The 22056-nt window shown below is 45.7% G+C and overlaps 1 protein-coding gene and 1 long non-coding RNA gene across 2 annotated transcripts in view; one reads left to right on the top strand and one right to left on the bottom strand.

Annotated features, from left to right (window-relative positions):
- Positions 1-3555: 3555 nt before the first annotated feature.
- LOC311018267 lies at positions 3556-6121 on the top strand. The gene is made up of 3 exons (XR_014597704.1): positions 3556-3615; positions 3662-5288; positions 5999-6121. It is a non-coding gene; the product is annotated as an uncharacterized lncRNA (long non-coding RNA).
- A 26-nt stretch (positions 6122-6147) lies between these two features.
- smpd3 (sphingomyelin phosphodiesterase 3) overlaps positions 6148-22056 on the bottom strand; it is a 34260-nt gene continuing 18351 nt past the window's right edge. Inside the window, exons 5-10 of the mRNA XM_084017081.1 lie at positions 16931-17006; positions 11681-11842; positions 9614-9703; positions 8752-8815; positions 7944-8112; positions 6148-6281 (exon numbers count right to left, since the gene is read on the bottom strand). Of these exons, the coding sequence (XP_083873207.1) occupies positions 6180-6281; positions 7944-8112; positions 8752-8815; positions 9614-9703; positions 11681-11842; positions 16931-17006 (663 nt within the window). The 3' untranslated portion in view covers positions 6148-6179. The remainder of the gene's footprint in view (positions 6282-7943; positions 8113-8751; positions 8816-9613; positions 9704-11680; positions 11843-16930; positions 17007-22056) is intronic.

Raw genomic sequence — 22056 nt, 5'->3', positions numbered from 1 at the left:
TCAGATCTCAGCAGGACTCTTGATCAGAGAAAGGAATATTAGGATGAGATGAAATTAAACCTGTGAGGTCATTTGCCCCCTGCTCCGTCCTTCGGCCTCGTGTTCGTCACACATGGCTGATCTCAGTGCAGTTTCAGTGGAAGGCGGGTTTCCACCTGTTTTTTCGCCCTCCGTTTTACGAAAAGCAGAAGTTCTTTAAAACTTCTCTCACTTCTGGTTTCCATTTAAGAGACACAAACAAACCACTATACTGCATTGTTGAAGTCCCAGATACACCAGGAACCCAGACCCCGTCCTGACTGGGAGTCTGGATTGATGGGTGCTAATCTACGCTAACATTGTAGCTGCTCCATCAACACTCCAAATCCAGCATGATTAGTAGTATTATGGTCCATAGAGTCCAACAGACCAGAAAGCAGGGGATGCTTTAGGGGGCGGGGCTTACCTACTGTATGACAGGTCTCTACCATGCTACCAATGCTAGTTAGCTACCAAGATGACTTTAACACTTGGCTGTAAAGTTGAACCTTGAATTATGAAGCTAACTTTGTTAGCGGTTTCACAACAGAATCCACATGGATCAAGATCCAGTGAGGGTGCTGGTCTGCCGCTTGTGTTCATCAGATCCACAAAACTGTCTGTGACGTTACCATGACGCCAGCCACCTCTTATCTAGTATAATATATTCCGACCCCCCTCCCTGGCCTGGTCAGTGTGTTTACATGACTAGTGACCACTAACGAGTCACTAACGAGTCAGTAACAAGGACCTGATTTCATCTGAAGATCACATTAATGACGAGATGAAGAAAGAAGCACTGATACCAATCTTAGTAAAATTAAGGATATATTACTCATAATAATAAACGAGTGTCAGGTGACCTGTGGACATAAAAAAAATATAGTTGAACATAGAATACATTACAACCAATAAGATTCCAGCAGCCACACACACAGCGGGATGGCGTAGCTTCGCGAGCTGCCGAACATGCCTGTGGCTGAAATCAGAGTATCCGAGAACATGGATGATGTGATGTTTTATTCAGACAGTTCTACAGTCACACATCTGTCAGAGAAACATAGAGCAGGAGGCAGCTAGCATCCTGCTAACATGTTAGCATACAGAGAGGTGAGTGATTGGGGGGGGGGGGGGGCAGCTTTACTAATAAAAGTAAGAATATGTACATTACACAATCTTTTACAAACTAGAAAGTAATGAAACACAAACCCAATTCAGTTTCCCCAGAGGCCTTTGCTGCTACCGGGTCTGGTGAGACCAGTAGCTAACATAAGCTCTAACGTTAGCTCACTTGAAGTGGAGTGGTTGCCAACGTGTTAGCTGGGACATCCCGTATATGGGCTGCTAGTCCCCATCGTCCAATCACAGCCTCCTTACGTAAAGTATAAACGCGGCAATTCCTTTAAAAAAAAGAAAGAATAATGTGTCTAATCTGGAGTTCAGTCGGTTCGGTATGTGGAGATACGGGAAGCAACGTCAGCAGTGACGCGCTAGCATCTGCTGCTAGCTAATGGTGCAGACAACGTGGCAGACGTAGACGCGGTTCAACGCAGTTCAACGAGGTTCTACGCGGTTCAAGGAGGACCCGGCAGCTGCAGGCCGGGCGGTTCATGACTCATCATGTCATTATTCAAACGCAGTGAAGAAGAAAAGTTTCCCTCTGATGACTCAACAAACTGAACTTTACACATGTGAACCGTCGTTCACTCTGAAAGTAGACCTGGTGGATCAGTGGACCCGGGGGATCAGTAGACTCGGTGGACCTTGAAGCCTCTTCTCCTCTTTATGAATGTGTGTTTGTAATAAAGCTTTACAGGTTTGGACCTTCACCACGGAATAAGTATGGTCAACCCTAGTTACTGTTGCTGGTCCCCCTCTGAGACCCAACACTAGGACCTGGATTAGTTTGAAAGTGGAGTCATATGAGGAAGAACACTTCAAATGTAGGCTTGAGTTTGGCAAGTGGGTATTTCTGCATTTCTGCATATTGGAGTCCAGGACCAGGACCAGGACCTGAGACAGATCCAGGACCCGAGATGGATCCAGAGGACAGACGTCTAGATAGTTGGAGAGGAATGGACGCAGAAATGATCAAATGTCAAAGTTTAAGAGACCAAATCTCAGCCTGAATTCCTCTATGGGGGTCCTCGGGGTCTTCAGGGTCCTCGGGGTCTTTATCACAGATTTTGGAGGAGTTCTATACTTGTGTTGTGTGTCTGTGTTCAGTAACTTTAGCACTTGAATTGTGTACACGTGTGTTTGTGTGAATGTGTGTTTGTTTGTGTGTGTTTGTTTCTTTGTGTGTGTATGTGAATATGTGTTTGATTGTGCGTGTGTGTTTTTGTGTGTGTGTGTGTGTGTGTGTGCGTGTTTGTTTGTGTGTGTATGTGAATGTGTGTGTGTGTATGTGTGTGTGTGTGTTTGATTGTGTGTGTGCATGTTTGTTTGTGTGTATGTGTGTGTGTTTGAGTGTGTGTGTGTGTTTTTGTGTGTGTGTGTGTGTGTGCGTGTTTGTTTGTTTGTGTGTGTATGTGTATGTGTGTGTTTGATTGTGTATGTGTGTGTTTGATTGTGTGTTAGTGTGTGTGGTTTTAAGCTGCGTTCCAAATCCCATACTAACGTGTTCCTACGAGTGTGACATCAGTGTGTTGTGCGTTCACGCTGTGTTGTGAGTGTAAACGACGAGTTGTTTAAGACGTGACAAACTCAACTGCCCACAATGCATTGCGTCTGGGCACCTGAGACTGGCTGTGAGATGTTGAGCCGGTCTGAAAGCTGAACTGTCTGCTCATAAAATCCTCGGATGCAGCCGAAGACGTTGTTCGTACGAATGTCAGACGTTTTCGCGAGAATACAACGTTCCGCATGTTCATGGGACCAAAGTACCATGACGGGAAACTTCAAAGGGTTCGATTACTGACTTCCTGTTTGTCGCCAAAGGACTCAAACCGTCGTACTTTTGTGATGCGGCACTTTGTTCCTGCGTTCGTCGTGCGTGGCTTTCTTCGTGCGTCACTTCTTCCTACGTTCTTCGTGTGTACGTTCTTTGTGTGTACATTCTTCTTGCTACGCTCTTCGTGCGTTATGTTCTCCATGCGTATGTTCTCCATGCGTACGTTCTTTGTGCGTACGTTCCTCGTGTGTACGTTCTTCGTGCGTTATGTTCTCCCTGCATACGTTCTTCGTGCATTACTTTCTTCATGCGTACGTTCTTCTTGCTATGTTCTTCATGCGTTACATTCTTCGTGTGTACGTTCTTCGTGCGTTACGTTCTTTGTGCGTTACGTTCTTCGTGGGTACGCTCTTCGTGTGTACGTTCGTTCTTCGTGTGTTCCGTTCTTCATGCGTTCCGTTCTTTGTGCGTTCTTTTTGTCCACCGTTACGTTCTTCGTGCGTGACGTTCTTCGTGCATGACGTTCTTTGTGAGTTATGTTCTTCATGTGTACGTTCGTTTTTCATGCATTACATTCTTCGTGCGTTACGTTCTTCGTGTGTTACGTTCTTCGTGTGTTACGTTCTCCGTGTGTTACGTTTGTCCGGCGGTGTTCTGGGGGCAGTGTTCTGGGGGCGGTGTTCTGGCGGCGCCGATGTTCCGCGGTGGTGATCCGCGGTGGTGATGTTCCGCGGTGGCGTTCCGCGGCAGTGTCCTGCCGGCGGTGCTCGGCTGTGGCGGTGTTCGGTGTTCCGTGGCGGCGATGTGCAGTGCTGATGGGGTTTGAGGTGCGTTAGCATGCGATTTCGAACACAGCTGGATCTTTGGGAGCACTTGTATAAAACATTCGTGGCGTACTGAACTGTGTGTGCAGTCTTCAACATGTTTCTGTATTATGAGGTTTCGCAGTTGTGTCACAATATGGCTGCTGTCAGCTGATCCATGGGATGACCGGCTGTTAGCGACGCACAAATCAAACCTGCGTAGACAGCAACTACGCTAACTGGAGAGCTACATCGGTTCATTAGCTAACAAGCTGACAACGTTGACTCCTTTAAAGAACGGCACCAGCGTTGGGGATCTTCAACATGGCCGCCAGAGGGTCCGTAGTGCCCCCCGCCGCGTGTAGCTGCACGCCTGCTTTACGTTTACTTTGGCATCGTTGTGCGATACCTTCACGTGTTCAATCTCACATGCACTAGCTGTGTTTGCTTACTCCACACTCAAGCAAGCAAGTGTATCAAGACGCTATATTAATGTTGTAAACTGATACCGCTTCCCATCATGCATCTGCAAAGAGACACCGAAGATTATGACACTGGAGGCGTCCTGAATCATGCTCGAAGCATCGCAGCGTATCTACAAACAAGCTTTTCTCCGACTTCCTGTCCCTTTATACAAGACTTTGTAAGAAACATACCATACAGTATTAAACAGGCATTTAAATGTCCTAGAAAAGTGGTGTGGCAACAATATAAATTGTATCATATAATTTTTCTCCTTTTAGAAAGACTAGTTTTGTTTTTTTTTAGAAAAAAAGACACTTGGGGTTCCTGGGACTGAGGTGGGAGGAGTCAGGTGAACGACCAATCGGCGCTCAGGAAAGAGCACGACACAAGGACACACACGGTCAGCTTAAAGGCCAGGCAGTCGCCGTGTTCTTCACTCTGATCACACAAATTATGTGTTTTCCTTTTATACAACGGTCCCTGAAGGTATCATCATAAAATAAATGTACTGACACGACGACTTAAAGGAAAGTGTGTAAACAGCTACAACCAATCAGAGGAGAGAAAACACAAAGAGTCAGTTCAACAGGAGAGTCGGAGGAGAGAGAGACAGGCAGTGTGTGTGTCTGTGTGTGTCTGTTTATGTGTGTCTCTCATCTCTTTACTCTCCACTGATCCTTCAGTCCCTCTGGATCTGGGTCATAAGTCCATCCGGATCTTGGTCATAAGTCCGTCTGGATCTTGATCATAAGTCCATCTGGATCTGGGTAATCAGTCCTTTTGGATCTTGGTCATCAGTCCTTCTGGATCTTGGTCATCAGTCCTTCTGGATCTTAGTCATAAGTCCATCTGGATCTGGGTCATAAGTCGTCCGGATCTTGGTCATAATTCCGTCTGGATCTTGGTCATCAGTCCTTCTGGATCTTGGTCATAAGTCATCTGGATCTTGGTCATAAGTCATCTGGATCTTGGTCATGAGTCCATCTGGATCTTGGTCATGAGTCCGTTTGGATCTTGGTCATCGGTCCGTCTGGATCTTGATCATCGGTCCGTCTGGATCTTGGTCATGAGTCAGTCTGGATCTTGGTCATAAGTCCGTCTGGATCTTGGTCATAAGTCGTCTGGATCTTGGTCATGAGTCCGTCTGGATCTTGGTCATCGGTCCGTCTGGATCTTGGTCATCGGTCCGTCTGGATCTTGGTCATGAGTCCGTCTGGATCTTGGTCATGAGTCCGTCTGGATCTTGGTCATCGGTCCGTCTGGATCTTGGTCATCGGTCCGTCTGGATCTTGATCATCGGTCCGTCTGGATCTTGGTCATGAGTCCGTATGGATCTTGGTCATAAGTCGTCTGGATCTTGGTCATCGGTCCGTCTGGATCTTGGTCATGAGTCCGTCTGGATCTTGGTCATGAGTCAGTCTGGATCTTGGTCATAAGTCCGTATGGATCTTGGTCATAAGTCCGTATGGATCTTGGTCATGAGTCCGTATGGATCTTGGTCATGAGTCAGTCTGGATCTTGGTCATGAGTCCGTATGGATCTTGGTCATAAGTCCGTATGGATCTTGGTCATGAGTCCGTATGGATCTTGGTCATGAGTCCGTCTGGATCTTGGTCATAAGTCCGTCTGGATCTTGGTCATGAGTCCGTCTGGATCTTGGTCATCGGTCCATCTGGATCTTGGCCATAAGTCCGTCTGGATCTTGATCATCGGTCCGTCTGGATCTTGGTCATAAGTCGCCTGGATCTTGATCATCAGGCCGTCTGGATCTTGGTCATGAGTCCGTCTGGATCCAGGTCATCCGTCCGTCTGGATCCAGGTCATCAGTCCGTCTGGATCCAGGTCATCAGTCCGTCTGGATCCAGGTAATCAGTCCGTCTGGATCCAGGTCATCAGTCCGTCTGGATCTCCGTCTCTCCAGCAGCTCCACGTATGTAAACCTGTCTTCTCTTGCGTGGTTGTCTGTTGCCACGGCAGTGTTGTAAAGAGAAAGCTTCGGTCTAAGGCTCCTCCTCCCCGGCGGAAACAGCCAATCGCATGGCGACGGACAGGTGGTCGGTGAGGCCGGCCAGCTGGGTGACGAAGCTGTACTCCTCCAGTTCCTGCAGGAGGAGAGTAGCGTCATTGAGTCTTTAGGGTCTCACTGTTTATCACAGACTGTATATGTGAAGTGGACTTCGTCATGGTGACGTCACCGTTGGTTACTGGACTACACATCGTTTACTAAAGAGGACTTGAGACCATAAAGTCATCTTTACCATGTTCACTGAGATAATAAATCAAGAGAGAAGCTCATTTTCTCATAGACTTCTATACAATCAGAGAGGAGTCAGCAGAGAGAATGTCAGGTTTGAGGATCTTCAGCTTAATCATTTCTTGCGGGTCACAGTCGCCGTTCTGGTTCAAACTGGACCAGCATATTAAGGTTTCTCTTGTTGGGAGTAAGGGGTTCATCCAGACCTTGAACTACAGAGTCACAGCCTTTACTACTACTACTACTACTACTACCACAGTTACTTCCAAAAATACTAAGAATACTACTACCACTGTCACTTCCAAAAATACTACTACCACTGGTCCCTCCAAAAATGCCATTACCAGTGTTGTACTACGAGGACTGCATCATCGCTGAGGTATCTCAGCAACATCAGATCTGACGGTTGCAGTGTATCACAGTGACTGCGTTCGGCCACAAGGGGGCAGCAGGTGACTGTGGTTCAGAGAGCAGGGGTGCAGTAGAATAGTCAAAAAGGTCCTAACTTCTATTCCTAACTCCTATTCCTAACTCCTATTCCTTGACCTCTGGGGAAAACGTCACGGGGTTAAGGAAAGGCGATAGGAGAACTTAGGATTTAGGAAAAGTCGACCGCGGTGCTCAGAGAATCCGACCGGACTTTCACTAAGCTACGTCATTAAAACGCGGCCGCTGATGATTGACAGCTGATGATCGGCACCGGTGATTGACGTGCGTCTGCGCTGGAGAAACTACAATAATGGACTACAAAAAGCGCATCGTCCACTTCTCCACATGTTGGTTTTATCAACAGCTGGTTCACTGACCGGCTTCAGGTCCAGCAGCTCCTCCTTCCTGTTTAACCGGTTGCTTTATTTACGTTTCATTTGTGGTTTTAGTTCCGTTTTTGTCAAGTTTGTAACATGATTGAAATAAATAAAAATACCATTCAATTATTATCACTGTTCATACACATTTATCAACACTATTCCAATTACTATATGTCTGCATGAAAGTTAATTTTAAATATGCAAATGCACATATAGTTTTCATGAACGGCCGAGGTGTGCGGCACTTTAAATGTTGCTCTCGCAAAGAATTGTGGGTCGGTGTAATCTCCTTTCCTATCGCATAGGAAGGTCCGTTGCATCCTATGCTAAAGGAGCTCTGAAAGGAAGCATTGGAGCTCCTTTCCTTTGCATTTAGAGAATTCGAACAGCTCTTATCATGGCGGCCACTTGTTTACTTCCGGGTCACTTCTTCAGTTAGGAACCTTCCTAAGAGAAACAGACTATTCGACTGCACCCCAGGTGATTGTCAGACTCCCCGTTCCCTTCCTGCCGGAAGTTTCAACTAGTTTTTCTTTCTCCTGTGCTGTGACATCACTTCCTGTCTCACGTGTCTCTGGAAAATGAGCACTGACTTGTGTGAATTTGATCTCAGTAGAATAAGGAAGAGAATACCCAGAGGCTCTCATGTGGTGGGCAGGTTAGCATGTATGCTAGGAGGCAGACCAGCAGGAACCACCTACCAGCTTCCAGTCCTGCTGCAGACCCTCCTCTCGGTACAACATGTAGTCAATCCGCCGGCCGTTGCCCTTCAGGGGGATCTTCCTGCCCTTCTGGTTGCTGGCGGGACACTGGTTCTTACTGGGAGGAAACACCAGGTACTCCTTCCTCCCCTCCTCATTCTCCATCACTCTGCCACAGACACACAGGGATGAGGACGAGTACCAGATCGGAGACCAAGGACCTGGTCCTGGGGTCACATCAGTCCACACAGCCAGCAAAACATAATTTCAAGGGAACAATACAGAGATGATTGTAGGTCAGTAGGACTGACAGTGTTACCATAGCGTTAGCATAGCCTAGCACCCATCTACCAGACTCCATTCAGAAAACCAGCATTTTAAAAGTGACTTCACACGTTTTACTGATCAACATCATGATGGAGTTTTTTCAGCATCCTTTTCATCTGGTTATTGATATTAAATCACAGATAAATGCTTTATTCTGGTTTCTCCAGCTGTTGTGAATCAGCCCACGTGGGTCTTGCTAGATCCAGTGAATCCAGCTTGGTGAAATCCACCGAGCACCTCTGGATGATGTCATGAACCCAGACAGGACGGGGTCTGGGTTCCTGGTGGATCTGGGACTTCAACATGTACAAAGCAGCAATATTTCAGCTGTGATGGTGCCAATGCCAAATGCCAATGATCCTGGATAAGGTGAGGCTTTGTGTTTGGTGAGAATCCAGCTGGACTAGATGTTAGATCTGGTCTGGAGGTTGGTCTGTGAATGAGTGGAAGTCGATGTGAAGAAAACAAGTTTGTGACTTACTTTTGTAAACTTTCAGGGGAGCCGACCTCGTCATCATAAAGGCCACTGGGATCCAGTAGAGTTCCTGTAGATTGACATGCAGACCGTCAGGTGATCAGCAGGTCAACATTGACTGAGGTTCATTGATTATATTTCTGTAGCATGTTTATTGATCTAAGCCAGCGCATCCTTAGTCAGACCCCCATGAACCTGGATCCCAGCCCTCAGACAGGATGTGAGAATGTGTCCCCTGCTCATACATATGTTGCTATTTAAATCCATGAGGACCTGGTTTTCAGCCTGTGGTCAACATTTTTATCATGAACACCAGCAGCTGGAACAGTTATGAATGAAGCCTTTCATTTCCACAGCTTCAGACGTGTGGTTTTTACTTCCATGCCGCTGGTTTTAACCAACATGTTGCCATAATTCCCACGCTATTTGAATGCAGCACAGGCCTGCAGGTTGTCCGTGTATCTGTCTGGCCGGTCAATATTATCGGACTCCTGTAATCTACAGCGTCAGAACAACGTGACCATAGCTGTCGTATTCATTCACATCAAATCTGCTTTGGATAATCTTTATGAAAGGGATCAGCTTCCTGCCGTCTTTCATCTGTTCCTTCTTCTCTTCTAGCCTCCGTTTTCCTCCCGTCTCGTAGCAGCCAGACCAGAGACCGAGATCTGTTCCCCCAGATCGCCCGGCAACGAGTCCCTGTCAAATAAATAAGCCCTGCACACGAGCCCTTTCACTGCGTCCTGCCCACACGGTCCCCGAAATACCGCTGGACTAAATAAACCCTCCCATCCAGACCCAAACCACCCCCCCCCCCCCCCCCCAGCCTAAATAAACCCTCCCATCCAGTGTGTGTGTGTGTTGTTACCCAGAGCCCATGGCTTGTCCTCCCCCGGACCCAGGCGACACGGGTCCTTGTAGTGAGTAAAAAGTGCATGTTGCTGCTCCAGCTTGTCCTCTGAAAACAAACACACTCACAGTTTTAGTCTCATACGTCACAAAGCAGATTTTCCTGTCTCAGTAATTAAACCGGCAACAGGAAGTCCATAAGCAAGCGTGAATGATCCGGTAACCAAGTCCGTCTAGTGGACTCTTCTAGTGGAGAAAGCATGGTCAAGTCCCTCTAGTGATGTTATCTATGGAGACAACAGTTTGAAATAGGTCCACTATACTGCTTAATTGGCTGCAATGTCAGACTTATTAGAGGTGTCAACAGTGTGTGAAGGACCCAACAGAGACCTGGGGCCTGTACTACGAAGCAGGATTTGGGCTTAGTGAGGTAACTTAAGCGTTAACTCTGGGTTTTCCGTCCTACGACGCTGGTTCACTTCTTACCGGGGTAGATCGCCATGGTAACTTACGCTGTGGAGCTAACCTGCTCCACAGCGCCGACTGACCAATCAGCTGTCTTGGTGCGCGGATATAAAAAAGAAGAAGCTCGGTGGATCGTGAGAGGGTCTCGTAGGAGAACTATAGAGTGTACGGAGACCGGCAAAACCCTTTTTCTGTCCCTGACGATGTTTTATATGAGAGATCCAGATTCTCATCAGAGGGAAAGACTTTTCTGTGTCAGCGTACAGCCTACTGACCACTATGAATTATGTTTTTATATTTATTTGATTTGCTCCCAAGTCCGTTTTACACCGCCGGGATTGCAGCTGAAAGAATGAGGCTGATATTGTCATAAACCACGTTATAAGAATACATCCAAGCAACACATTCATCATTTTAAAGTTATATGTTTGGCCTTTTATTGCTGAAGGACATCATAAGAGTTAAAGGGACGAGAGAGAGCGACGACATGATTTAAATGACGGCCGAAGGGCGGATTCAAACCGGGGCCGCTGCAAGGAGCCTCGTAACATGGGGCGGCAACTCTACCACTAAACTATCAGCGAAGTTGAAAATAACATGTAATCAGTCAGATCTAGTAGTGCCCTTATGATGGGGCAGTCATATTATACTACTAATACTATTAATACGACTTCCGCATCCACACAGTCGGTGAGGTTTTGCCAGCTGTCCTTCCTGCATTTAGCAGATGACACTGTTGCCTTTTGCCTGCATTATATGTTTAACTTCTTCGTATTTCTGTAAGATTATGGTTCGCTCCTCGTACGTGAAATACGCCGCTCCGCTGCCGTAGACTGATCCATGTATGTGATTGGTCAAATGCTGCAAACGCCGCCTCTTTCATGTGCACGCGCTCATAGCTGGACAGGTAAACCCTGGGTTGAGTTAACGAGTTGATAACCAGCTTCGTGTGACCGCTTATCTCCGATTGCCTTTGTTAGGGTAACTTAAGCTGGATCTCTGAAAGATACCCTGGGTATGTTGAACTCGCTTCGTAGTACAGGCCCCTGGTCTTAGCTACTGTTCGCTTGATCCGGTGTGTCTTTTGTTGTGTCTAACCAAGTCTCGACCTGAAACCTTGCATTTCATCCACATTGTGGAAATAAGGGTAATATTCAGCCATTACATTGTACGTCTTCTGGGTCGGCGAGGCTTCGGTCATCCATTGCGACCAACACTCATCTGATCGTTCAGCAGCAAAAGGACCAGTACTGAACCAGTTTAAGACCAGTGGTCATTTAGACACAAATACATGGACAACAGGGTCCAGGTCCACCCTTTAAAGTGTTTCTGATGAGTCATCCGTTTCTACACCGTAGTTTAGCTTCAAGCTTTTATCATTAATGCTACATTGATTAATATTTGATTGGTTTCCCTGTGAAAGCCCCATGCAACCATCCTGTACAGATCCATAAGAGGTCTGACCTGCACTTTTATAAATGATACATTATGGACTCACAGCTTCCTTGGTTTTATATGATGTCCAGGTCGGAAGAGATATTGAGAGATGAAAGCTTCATCGTGCTGTTGAGATCAATACAAAGTTGAGAATATATTGATTGAGGCCCAAAACGAGGCGTACCTGAGGAGCAGTTATCAAAGTTGAGGTCTCCCAGGACCACATCGAAGGCCACCAGGTCTTCCAGCACCTTCTCTCCTTCAGGTGGTTGTGACGAGGATCGCCGAAACTCCGCCCCCCACTGGAGCAACAGGTCCAGCTGCTCACAGCGGACAGAAGCATCACCTGGAAGACAGACAAAAGGAGGAAGCCAATGAAGACGGTATAGAAAGCTCTAACAGTCCAACATAATGATACAGACCAATGCCACCCTCTGAAGACATCGGTAAACCTGATGGTACCTGAACCTACTTACGTGGTTTTGTTACCTGGACCCAACTAAGTGGTTTTGTTGGCTGGACCCAACTAAGTGGTTTTGTTGGCTGGACCCAACTAAGTGGTTTTGTTACCTGGCCTGTCTGGTAACTGAACTGGTCTGGTGGTCTGATGATGGAAGCCCTGATGGAGACTGGCCCTTTGTTCCTTTCCTTACTGAATGTCAGTAACTCACTAAAGCATCCAGCAGATCTATGACCAGCGTTAGTGGCGTAATATGAAGTCACTGTTTAGCTTGGGCAGCGGTTTTTTTGGAGCTGCCAGTAAATGTGAAGGATGGGCGAGAGAAGGGAGGAGGTGAGAGAGTGATGGAGAGAGAACAGCTGACTAGTGGAGAGTTAGAAGAAACAAAGAGGTGTGAAGATATTGCTGGCTGAGTAGGTGGTGTTGGCTTTGATCCTCTCAGCTCGAGTACATGTTTCTCTTTGTGCTGCTGGTCCACTTCCACCACGCTGACGGTTGCGGGGGTGTGTTGTACATTTGTGTGGTTCATTTTAGTGAGAACTTGTGAAAGGAAGACTTGTCTGGAAAGCTCGGATGATGCATAGAGTTATCATATAAAATCCAGAGCCAAAGTAATAAGCAGGATTATTATTCCAACTATCCCGACTATCAAATATGGCAGAACTGTCTTGTTCCAAAGGTTTCTCCGAATCCAAAGCAGACTCCGACTCTTTTCTACCAGCGGCCATCAAACTCTTTAGCTCCTCCCCCTTCTGCAGGAGGGACCGCTTAAACATCAGACAACATCCATATCCATATCACCAACACTGAACACCTCTAGAGTCTCCATCTAACCCAGGGACATATTTACACTAAACACCTCTAGTCTCCATCTAACACGGTGACATATTAACACTAAACACCTCTAGTCTCCATCTAACACGGTGACATATTAACACTAAACACCTCTAGTCTCTATCTAACACGGTGACGTATTTACACTAAACACCTCTAGAGACTCCATCTAACCCAGGGACGTATTTACACTAAACACCTCTATAGTCTCTATCTAACACGGTGACGTATTTACACTAAACACCTATAGTCTCTATCTAACACGGTGACGTATTTACACTAAACACCTCTAGAGTCTCCATCTAACACGGTGACGTATTTACACTAAACACCTCTAGTCTCTATCTAACATGGTGACGTATTTACACTAAACACCTCTAGAGTCTCCATCTAACACGGTGACGTATTTACACTAAACACCTCTAGAGTCTCCATCTAACACGGTGACGTATTTACACTAAACACCTCTAGAGTCTCCATCTAACACGGTGACGTATTTACACTAAACACCTCTAGTCTCTATCTAACATGGTGACGTATTTACACTAAACACCTCTAGAGTCTCCATCTAACACGGTGACGTATTTACACTAAACACATCTAGAGTCTCCATCTAACACGGTGACGTATTTACACTAAACACCTCTAGAGTCTCCATCTAACACGGTGACGTATTTACACTAAACACCTCTAGAGTCTCCATCTAACACGGTGACGTATTTACACTAAACACCTCTAGTCTCTATCTAACATGGTGACGTATTTACACTAAACACCTCTAGAGTCTCCATCTAACACGGTGACGTATTTACACTAAACACCTCTAGTCTCCATCTAACACGGTGACGTATTTACACTAAACACCTCTAGAGTCTCCATCTAACACGGTGACATATTTACACTAAACACCTCTAGAGTCTCCATCTAACACGGTGACGTATTTACACTAAACACATCTAGAGTCTCCATCTAACACGGTGACGTATTTACACTAAACACCTCTAGAGTCTCCATCTAACACGGTGACGTATTTACACTAAACACCTCTAGTCTCTATCTAACATGGTGACGTATTTACACTAAACACCTCTAGAGTCTCCATCTAACACGGTGACGTATTTACACTAAACACCTCTAGTCTTCATCTAACACGGTGACGTATTTACACTAAACACCTCTAGAGTCTCCATCTAACACGGTGACGTATTTACACTAAACACCTCTAGAGTCTCTATCTAACACGGTGACGTATTTACACTAAACACCTCTAGTCTCTATCTAACACGGTGACGTATTTACACTAAACACCTCTAGTCTCTATCTAACACGGTGACATATTAACACTAAACACCTCTAGTCTCTATCTAACTCAGTGACGTATTTACACTAAACACCTCTAGTCTCTATCTAACACGGTGACGTATTTACACTAAACACCTCTAGTCTCTAACTAACTCGGTGACGTATTTACACTAAACACCTCTAGAGTCTCCATCTAACACGGTGACGTATTTACACTAACCACCTCTAGTCTCTATCTAACACGGTGACATATTAACACTAAACACCTCTAGTCTCCATCTCAGGGCCGGCCCGTGGCATAGGCTGTATAGGCAAATGCTAAGGGCGCCACGCCAGTGCCAAAAATGGTAAAAAAAAAAAAAAAAAAAAAAAAGTTGGTACAAGAAATAATCCCACGTTAATTAAAATGCAAAGCAAAGCCTATTTAATAGAAATAATAGTTGTAACAACATTACAACTCCCCCCCCCCCCCCCCCCATGCACGGTGCGCCCCCTCCCTTCCCGTATCATGATTCTTTTTGGACGTCACCACATCAAAAAATCAACACAAGATGTCAAAACGGCCAAAACTGTCGGGTGCCCAGGGAAGAAAAAAAAGAAAAGAAGAGGAGGAGAAACAAGAAAAAGACAGAGGTAATGTTACATGAAATTATTTATCTGTTACAGATAGACACCTGGCTTTTTAGCATTAGGATAACGTTACATGATTCGCTAATTGCTAATCAATAAATAGCTAACGTTAGTTGACTGTTTTAACGTCAGTTAATATTGTGGAGGGGGCTAAGTTGTTATGGAAAGTAATAATGTAACGTTAGGTAATTACAGTACTCCTACCTTACATTCCTCAGGGACATTTATTAGATCTTTTAAGCAGGTGTTTACATTTGTTTACATTTTTATTGCCTTCTGGTTAGCTCACGTTTGCCCTGCTGGTAATAGTGACTTTTCCACCCCTTTATATATTATAGTTGTAAGCCTAGTTGTTAAAGTGCACATCATTAATGTTAATTAAGCAATATCACATGAGAGAGAATGCTGTTTTGAATATGAGCACTGCTGTGATTCGGTCAAAGATAATCATAACATAACATTCTCATATATATTACTGCTACTTTGCCTTCTGCTATTCAGCATTTCACTGTAATGATGACAATAAATTGAATCTAATCTAATTTGCATATCAGTTAACATCATACATATATCTCTTTGGTTTTTCATTTATATTATATCATTTCATTTTATTCCTGGAATCATATGTTTTTATTATTAGACTGTAATACTCAATGGTGTCACATACTCCTCTCTTCAGATGCACTGTTGAAGTTTCTAAATCCCACCCCTGGGCCATCGACCACATCTACCACATCTACCACTGCTGCCTCCACCTCAGCAGCACAACCCAGCCATGATGCAGCAGCATCAAGCTGTCTTCCTGTTGCCCCCACCTTTAATATCTTGTCTTGTTTTGTGCAGTGCCTTATTTATATTGTATTTTTAATTTATTTTATGCAACTTGTTGACACGTTTTATTTTGTGTTTAGTTAGATCTTATACTTAAGACTATTTATGAATGTATGTAAAAATGGTTGTATTTCATATATTCATTTTATTTTTTGTATTCATTTATTTATTCATAATTTTTTTTATCTTGTTAACTATTGTGATTGTGAATTAGCTTTCTTTAAGTAAAAAAAAAGGTCAAAGACAAAGCTATTCGGTTTCTTGTGAGTATATACACTACACTGCCGATGCAAGGGGGGCGCCACCTAAAATCTTGCCTAGGGCTCCAGATTGGTTAGGGCCGGGCCTGCTCCATCTAACTCAGTGACGTATTAACACTAAACACCTCTAGTCTCTATCTAACTCAGTGACGTATTTACACTAAACACCTCTAGTCTCTATCTAACTCAGTGACGTATTTACACTAAACACCTCTAGTCTCTATCTAACTCAGTGACGTATTTACACTAAACACCTCTAGTCTCTATCTAACTCAGTGACGTATTTACACTAAACACCTCTAGAGTCTCCATCTAACACGGTGACGTATTTCCAGTGAAACAGAATATCAGATGGAACATGACGTTGATTTGATGGTTGGGAAGATGAGCTTACCACCTTCTCTGGCTCTGATTGGTGGATGGACAGATAACTGGATACGATTGGTTGGTACGAGCTGATAGACAGACAGAGATTCGATCTAATCATTTTTCATTCCAGCGTGACCTGAAAGTTAAGCTAGCTTGCTAATTCCACCATGTTTAATGCTACGCTGGTGACGTGTGTTGTCACCATAACAACAATAACCATTTCCTTTTGTAGGAGTCACATGACCACTGAAAGCAGGTGACGTGTCCGTTGTATTTGAGTATTGCTCTGCATCATGCATCTGGCTTCCAGGCAGAGAGATGACTCCTCCCTCCCAGAGAAAAACCAGGTCTGTGGGCTCCAACCCCCCCCCCCCCACGGCTTTGTGTTTGATATATCTTTAGCAGCAGCCCTGGCACTGCTATTTTTAGCCCTGAGAGAAGCGTGGAAGCCCAGAATAGCAGCCGGGGGGGGGGGGGGGGGGGGGGCATGTCTTTGGTAAAAAATGAGGGAGGCATCGACCGGAGGCTTTAAATAGAGCTGTGATGCCGTAAACAGCTTGAGCCTGTCGCCATGGGAACAGCAGGAGTAGGAACGCAGGTCTTGATGTGTCCATTTATCCAACACACACACATGCAGGGATATGTGTGTGTATGTGTGTTGGACGGTTGTATCTGATGCAGTGTCACATAAAAACATGTGAAAAACAAACGTGTGTATGTGTGTGTGTGTGTGTGTGTGTGTGTGTACCTTCTATGGCGTGGAGGTGCGTACATGTCAGATATCCCACAACCCTTTGCTCCTGGTGGGAGGTGCCCACATGAACCTGCAGGAGAACCAAACGTGACAGGATGTCAGTTTAACGAGGCGACATCGCGGCAGTTACATCACACGTGGTGGAGCTGTATTGATCGCATGGGCCGATCAATACAGCACATCGCATTCACTGAAGGAAAGAAAACATCATTATTAGAGATCTGGATCTCACTGCACATAAATCTCAGTCTCAGTCTGTCCTGTCTCAAAGACTCCTTCAAATTCAGCTTCAGATTTGCATTTTCTTTTCCAGGTCCGGGGTCTACGGTGGATCCCCATACTGAAGCATCGACTAAATATCTGGTAAACAAGCGTTGTAATAGTGTTTGATTCACATTCAACCTGATTTCCTTCTAGTTTAGAGGAATCTTCCTCTTCCTCTTTAGTTAATTTTGTTAAAAAGTATTTAAGGAATTTAAAGAAATGTTAAGGGGCAAAAATGAACAGCTGAAGTTTACATTTTGTATTTGTATTATTGTCATGTGCCAGCTTTCACTATTTCAAGTGTAATAACATGAAGAGAAGAGAGAACAGATAGAAAAGGGGAAAACCTGGTGAAGATCCGAACTCCTCCAACATCACCTGGTTTTAATCAGACGACGTGGTTCATGGAGGACGGAGGACTTACGGGGGCGGGGCCACCGACACCTTGGTCTCGGAGGGGCTCAGTAATAAGGTTTCTATGTGTAACGTACATAACAGGAAGTTGCCGTTTTCCCAGTTCTGAATGAAAGCTGCTCTAAAAGCCGGCGGTCTGTTGAGGTTTCTGACCTGAATAATCCTCCAAAACCGCCCCCTTTCTGTTGATCTGGTTATTTAGTATTTAGCAGAAGAACAGCTGGACTTTGGATGTTGTCCCTGATCCTGAACCAGGGTTCCAGGTCACGTGACCTGCTGACTCCACATTGCTCACTGGTCACAGTCGCAGTCCGCAGAAATTCAGACGTGAGATCCATCTTACCTGGTTTCAAAGGACCGAACTGGTTTCAAAGGACCGAACTGGTTTCAAAGGACCAACCTGGTTTCAAAGGACCTAACTGGTTTCAAAACACCAAAGAGACTGGGGAGCGGGAGGCTGGACTTACTGTCCACACATCAGGACAGAGTTGAAGAGATTTGTCATTTACATACAGGTCAACTAAGACTACAAACAGTTAGCGAAGGAGCTAACTTTAGCGTTAGCTACCAGCTAACAGAGTACTGGTCTGTTAGCTGGACACACTGTGGTCCAATCTAGAAACATAGTAGGTCTCAAAATGAGGATATGAGCTTTTCTTTCACACAAACTATAGAAATAAGGATTCAAGGTATCCAACATTTAAAACTATAGCCAGCCCTACTGTGACATCATGGATGGATTACTGAAGGCTCTACCAGGCACCGGCCCAGGGGCCCAAAGTCTGAAAAATGTCTCTCGGGGACAAAAAGCAAACAGGAAGTGAGTCAGAAGGAGCACCAGAAGCAGAAACCACATCTTTGAAGGGGCTTCTGTTGCTGTGCAACGCTCCCATTCAGTCAAACCAATCTGCATATTTAACCATCTCTGAAAATCTCAGTGAAGAACCAAGTCTGAGCCGTGGAGCTGAACCCCCACTGAGCTCGGGACAGTTGGAGACTGACCATCACTGACAGTGGTTTTGGCTCGGGATCTGTGCAGAGATCCCGATCATTAGCGTAAATAGCTTGACTATGGTAGCCGGTAACAGGAAGCTCACAGATGGAAGCAGAGACTCATAGCAGAGACGTGGGAAGCGTGAGTAATGTGAGTAGCGTGGGTAACATGGGTAACGTAGGTAGGGTGAGTAGCGTGGGTAACATGAGTAGCATGGGTAATGTGAGGAGAGTGGGTAACGTGAGTAGCGTGGGTAATGTGGGTAGCGTGGGTAGCGTGGGTAATGTGGGTAATGTGGGTAGCGTGGGTAGCGTGGGTAATGTGAGTAACATGAGTAACGTGAGTAGCTTGAGTAGCGTGGGTAACGTGGGTAGCGTGAGTAACGTGGCTAGCGTGGGTAGCGTGAGTAGCGTGAGTATTATGGGTAACGTGAGTAGTGTGGGTAACATGGGTAACGTGGGTAACGTGAGTACTGTGAGTAACGTGAGTAGAGTGGGTAACGTGAGTAGCGTGAGTAACGGGGTAGCGTGGGTAACGTGCGTAACGTGGGTAACGTGAGTAGCGTGGGTAGTGTGGGTAACGTGAGTAAAGTGGGTAGTGTGGGTAACGTGAGTAACGTGAGTAAAGTGAGTAGCGTGGGTAATGTGGGTAACATGAGTAAAGTGGGTAACGTGAGTAACGTGGGTAGCGTGGGTAACGTGAGTAACGTAAGTAACGTGGGTAACGTGAGCGACGTGGGCAACGTGGGTAGCATGGGTAACGTGGGTACCGTGGGTAACGTGAGTAGTGTGGGTAACGTGAGTAGCGTGGGTAATGTGTGTGCAGAGATCCCGATCATTAGCGTAAATAGCTTGACTATGGTAGCCGGTAACAGGAAGCTCACAGCTGGAAGCAGAGACTCATAGCAGAGACGTGGGAGGTGTGAGTAACGTGAGTTGCGTGGGTAACGTTGGTAACGTGGGTAACGTGGGTAACGTAGGTAGCGTGAGTAGAGTGGGTAACTTGAGTAATGTGGGTAGAGTGGGTAGCGTGGGTAACATGAGTAAAGTGGGTAGCGTGGGTAACGTGAGTAACGTGGATAACCTGGGTAACGGGGGTAGCGTGGGTAACGTGGATAACGTGGGTAGTGTGGGTAACGTGGGTAACGTGGGTAACATGAGTAAAGTGGGTAATGTGGATAGCGTGGGTAACGTGAGTAACGTGGATAACCTGGGTAACGGGAGTAACGTGGGTAGCGTGGATAACGTGGGTAGTGTGGGTAACGTGGGTAACGTGGGTGGTGTGGTTAACGTGGGTAACATGAGTAAAGTGGGTAATGTGGGTAACATGAGTAGCGTGGGTAACGTGAATAGCATGGGTAATGTGAGTAGCGTGAGTAGCGTGGGTAACGTGGGTAGCGTGGGTAACATGGGTAACATGAGTAAAGTGGGTAACGTGGGTAGCGTGGGTAACGTGAGTAACGTGAGTAACGTGAGTAACGTGGGTAACGTGAGTAACGTAAGTAACGTGGGTAATGTGAGTAGGTAGTGTGGGTAACAGGTCCCATGGTGGACCCAGGAAGAGGCAGGGCTTAGCCTCTCTATTCTACGACTTGTTTTTCTGTTTCTTCTTTTTGTCTCTCGTTTAATATTTCAGGAGCTTATCTCTGCTTCAATAGGTGTGTGTGCAGCCTGAAACCGACAAGAAGCCTGATGGGTTCTTTGTGTTTGTGTGTGTGTGTGTGTGTGTGTATATATATACATACATATTGTATATATAAGACAGAAGAGTCCTGCGTAGGAGAACAAAGAGCAGAGATCTTCCCATTGACTTCCATGCTGTCCAGCCCAGATGTGCGTGTCCCTGTTTAATCCGTAGTAATGCAGTCAGACTGTGTGTTTACACACAAACACAGCTCTTCAACGGTGCACTTAGTTGGAAATAATTCTGAGAGGGGATAAATGTTGAGAGTGAAGAGCTTTAATTACAGAGGCAGCGCTGGCTCTCCCTGCAGGGAGACGTTTATTAATTAATATTCTGTGTCTCTCTCCTTCTAGTGCATCATTTCCCACAAAGGAGAGAATTCAGATTGATGCTGCTGACCTGCTGCTGCTCTCCAGGTAAATACGTCCACGGGGAAATCTCCACACGGCTCCTCCTAAACGAGAGGAACCGCTGGGAACATAGCAGAGGACGTCTGGAGGCACAACTCTGTCATCCACTGCTCTTTTCTACAAACCAAGTGTGTTCTAATAACACACAAAAATCATGGGCTCTAGACCTGAGCGTGAAATAAAGTCATAAAGAACAAATAAAGTGACGCCTTAGAGGAATTAGAACGTTAGCAGACAAACCTACTGCCAGACAGAAACATCCATATAAACTGATTATGCAGTTAATAAACTGATCACCTGCAGCACACCAATTACTTCCTGTGTACAGACAGTCTATTGGAAGTGGATGTAGCCATGGTGACTTCACCCGGTCATTTGACTGACAGGGAAACAGGAAGGAGTTCACACAACACAAAACTCATCACTTTAACGACGACTTGTGACTGTTGGTGATTGAAAAGAACAAACCAGGATGTGTGAAGAGAAACCCGGCGTGAACATCAGGTACATCTAACGAGCTGCGTCTAATGAGCTGCATCTAACGAGCTGCGCCTAACAAGATGCATCGCAGCTGGCACCGAAGTGATGAGCGAGAATGACCAAAGGGGAGGCGAGGGTGGTCCGGATGGAGCAGCGAGTCAACAGCCGACACCTGGCTGGGAGACCTGGGTAATCAAGACGCCGAGCAAATCTAACACTGCACACTGTTGATGACATCAACACGAGAACGTAGTACAAAATAAAGAGTCGAGGATCTAAGAGTCGCGACGACCCTCGTCAAATCGCCACGCCCGTTCAGTGACGCTTGGCGTCTGATACAAACACGACGATCAACACTGAGCATCCGTATGAGGCGCAGCAGACATTCATGTCGTCATCAGATAGTCAGAGCGGCTGACATAGTAAAGAGAGAGGAGGTGGTGGACTTTCACCCAGGAGGCATAACTAGTTCACCAACGCCATGATATAATACATTTAACAAACATATGTATGTTTTGTAACAAATGTACTTTTGTAGATCAGTTAGCAGAGCTTTGCTAGCAGCCATGCTTCAATGAAAGCTAGCCTACTCACACTGCAGCGAGGAAAATAACAAGAGACTTTTATTGTGAAGAATTTATAAGAAATTAAATGTGTTATCCGCTGTTGTTGACCATGCCATGTATACATATATTGATCTAACCACAATTTGACCAACAGGTCACACATGTGGACACAGCTGAGGTCCGATCTGGTGCATCTGACAGAAAAGACAAGAGCAACCAGACCACACTCTGCTAGAAAGAGGGGGGTGTGTTTAACACGGTTGGCAGTATAAGCAGTTGGCAGTGAGACGGGTACCTGCCAGCTGGAGG

This window comes from Eutrigla gurnardus, assembly GCF_963514095.1.
Source record: "Eutrigla gurnardus genome assembly, chromosome: 9".
Taxonomy (NCBI): domain Eukaryota; kingdom Metazoa; phylum Chordata; class Actinopteri; order Perciformes; family Triglidae; genus Eutrigla; species Eutrigla gurnardus.
This window is presented reverse-complemented; position numbering and strand designations above follow the sequence as displayed.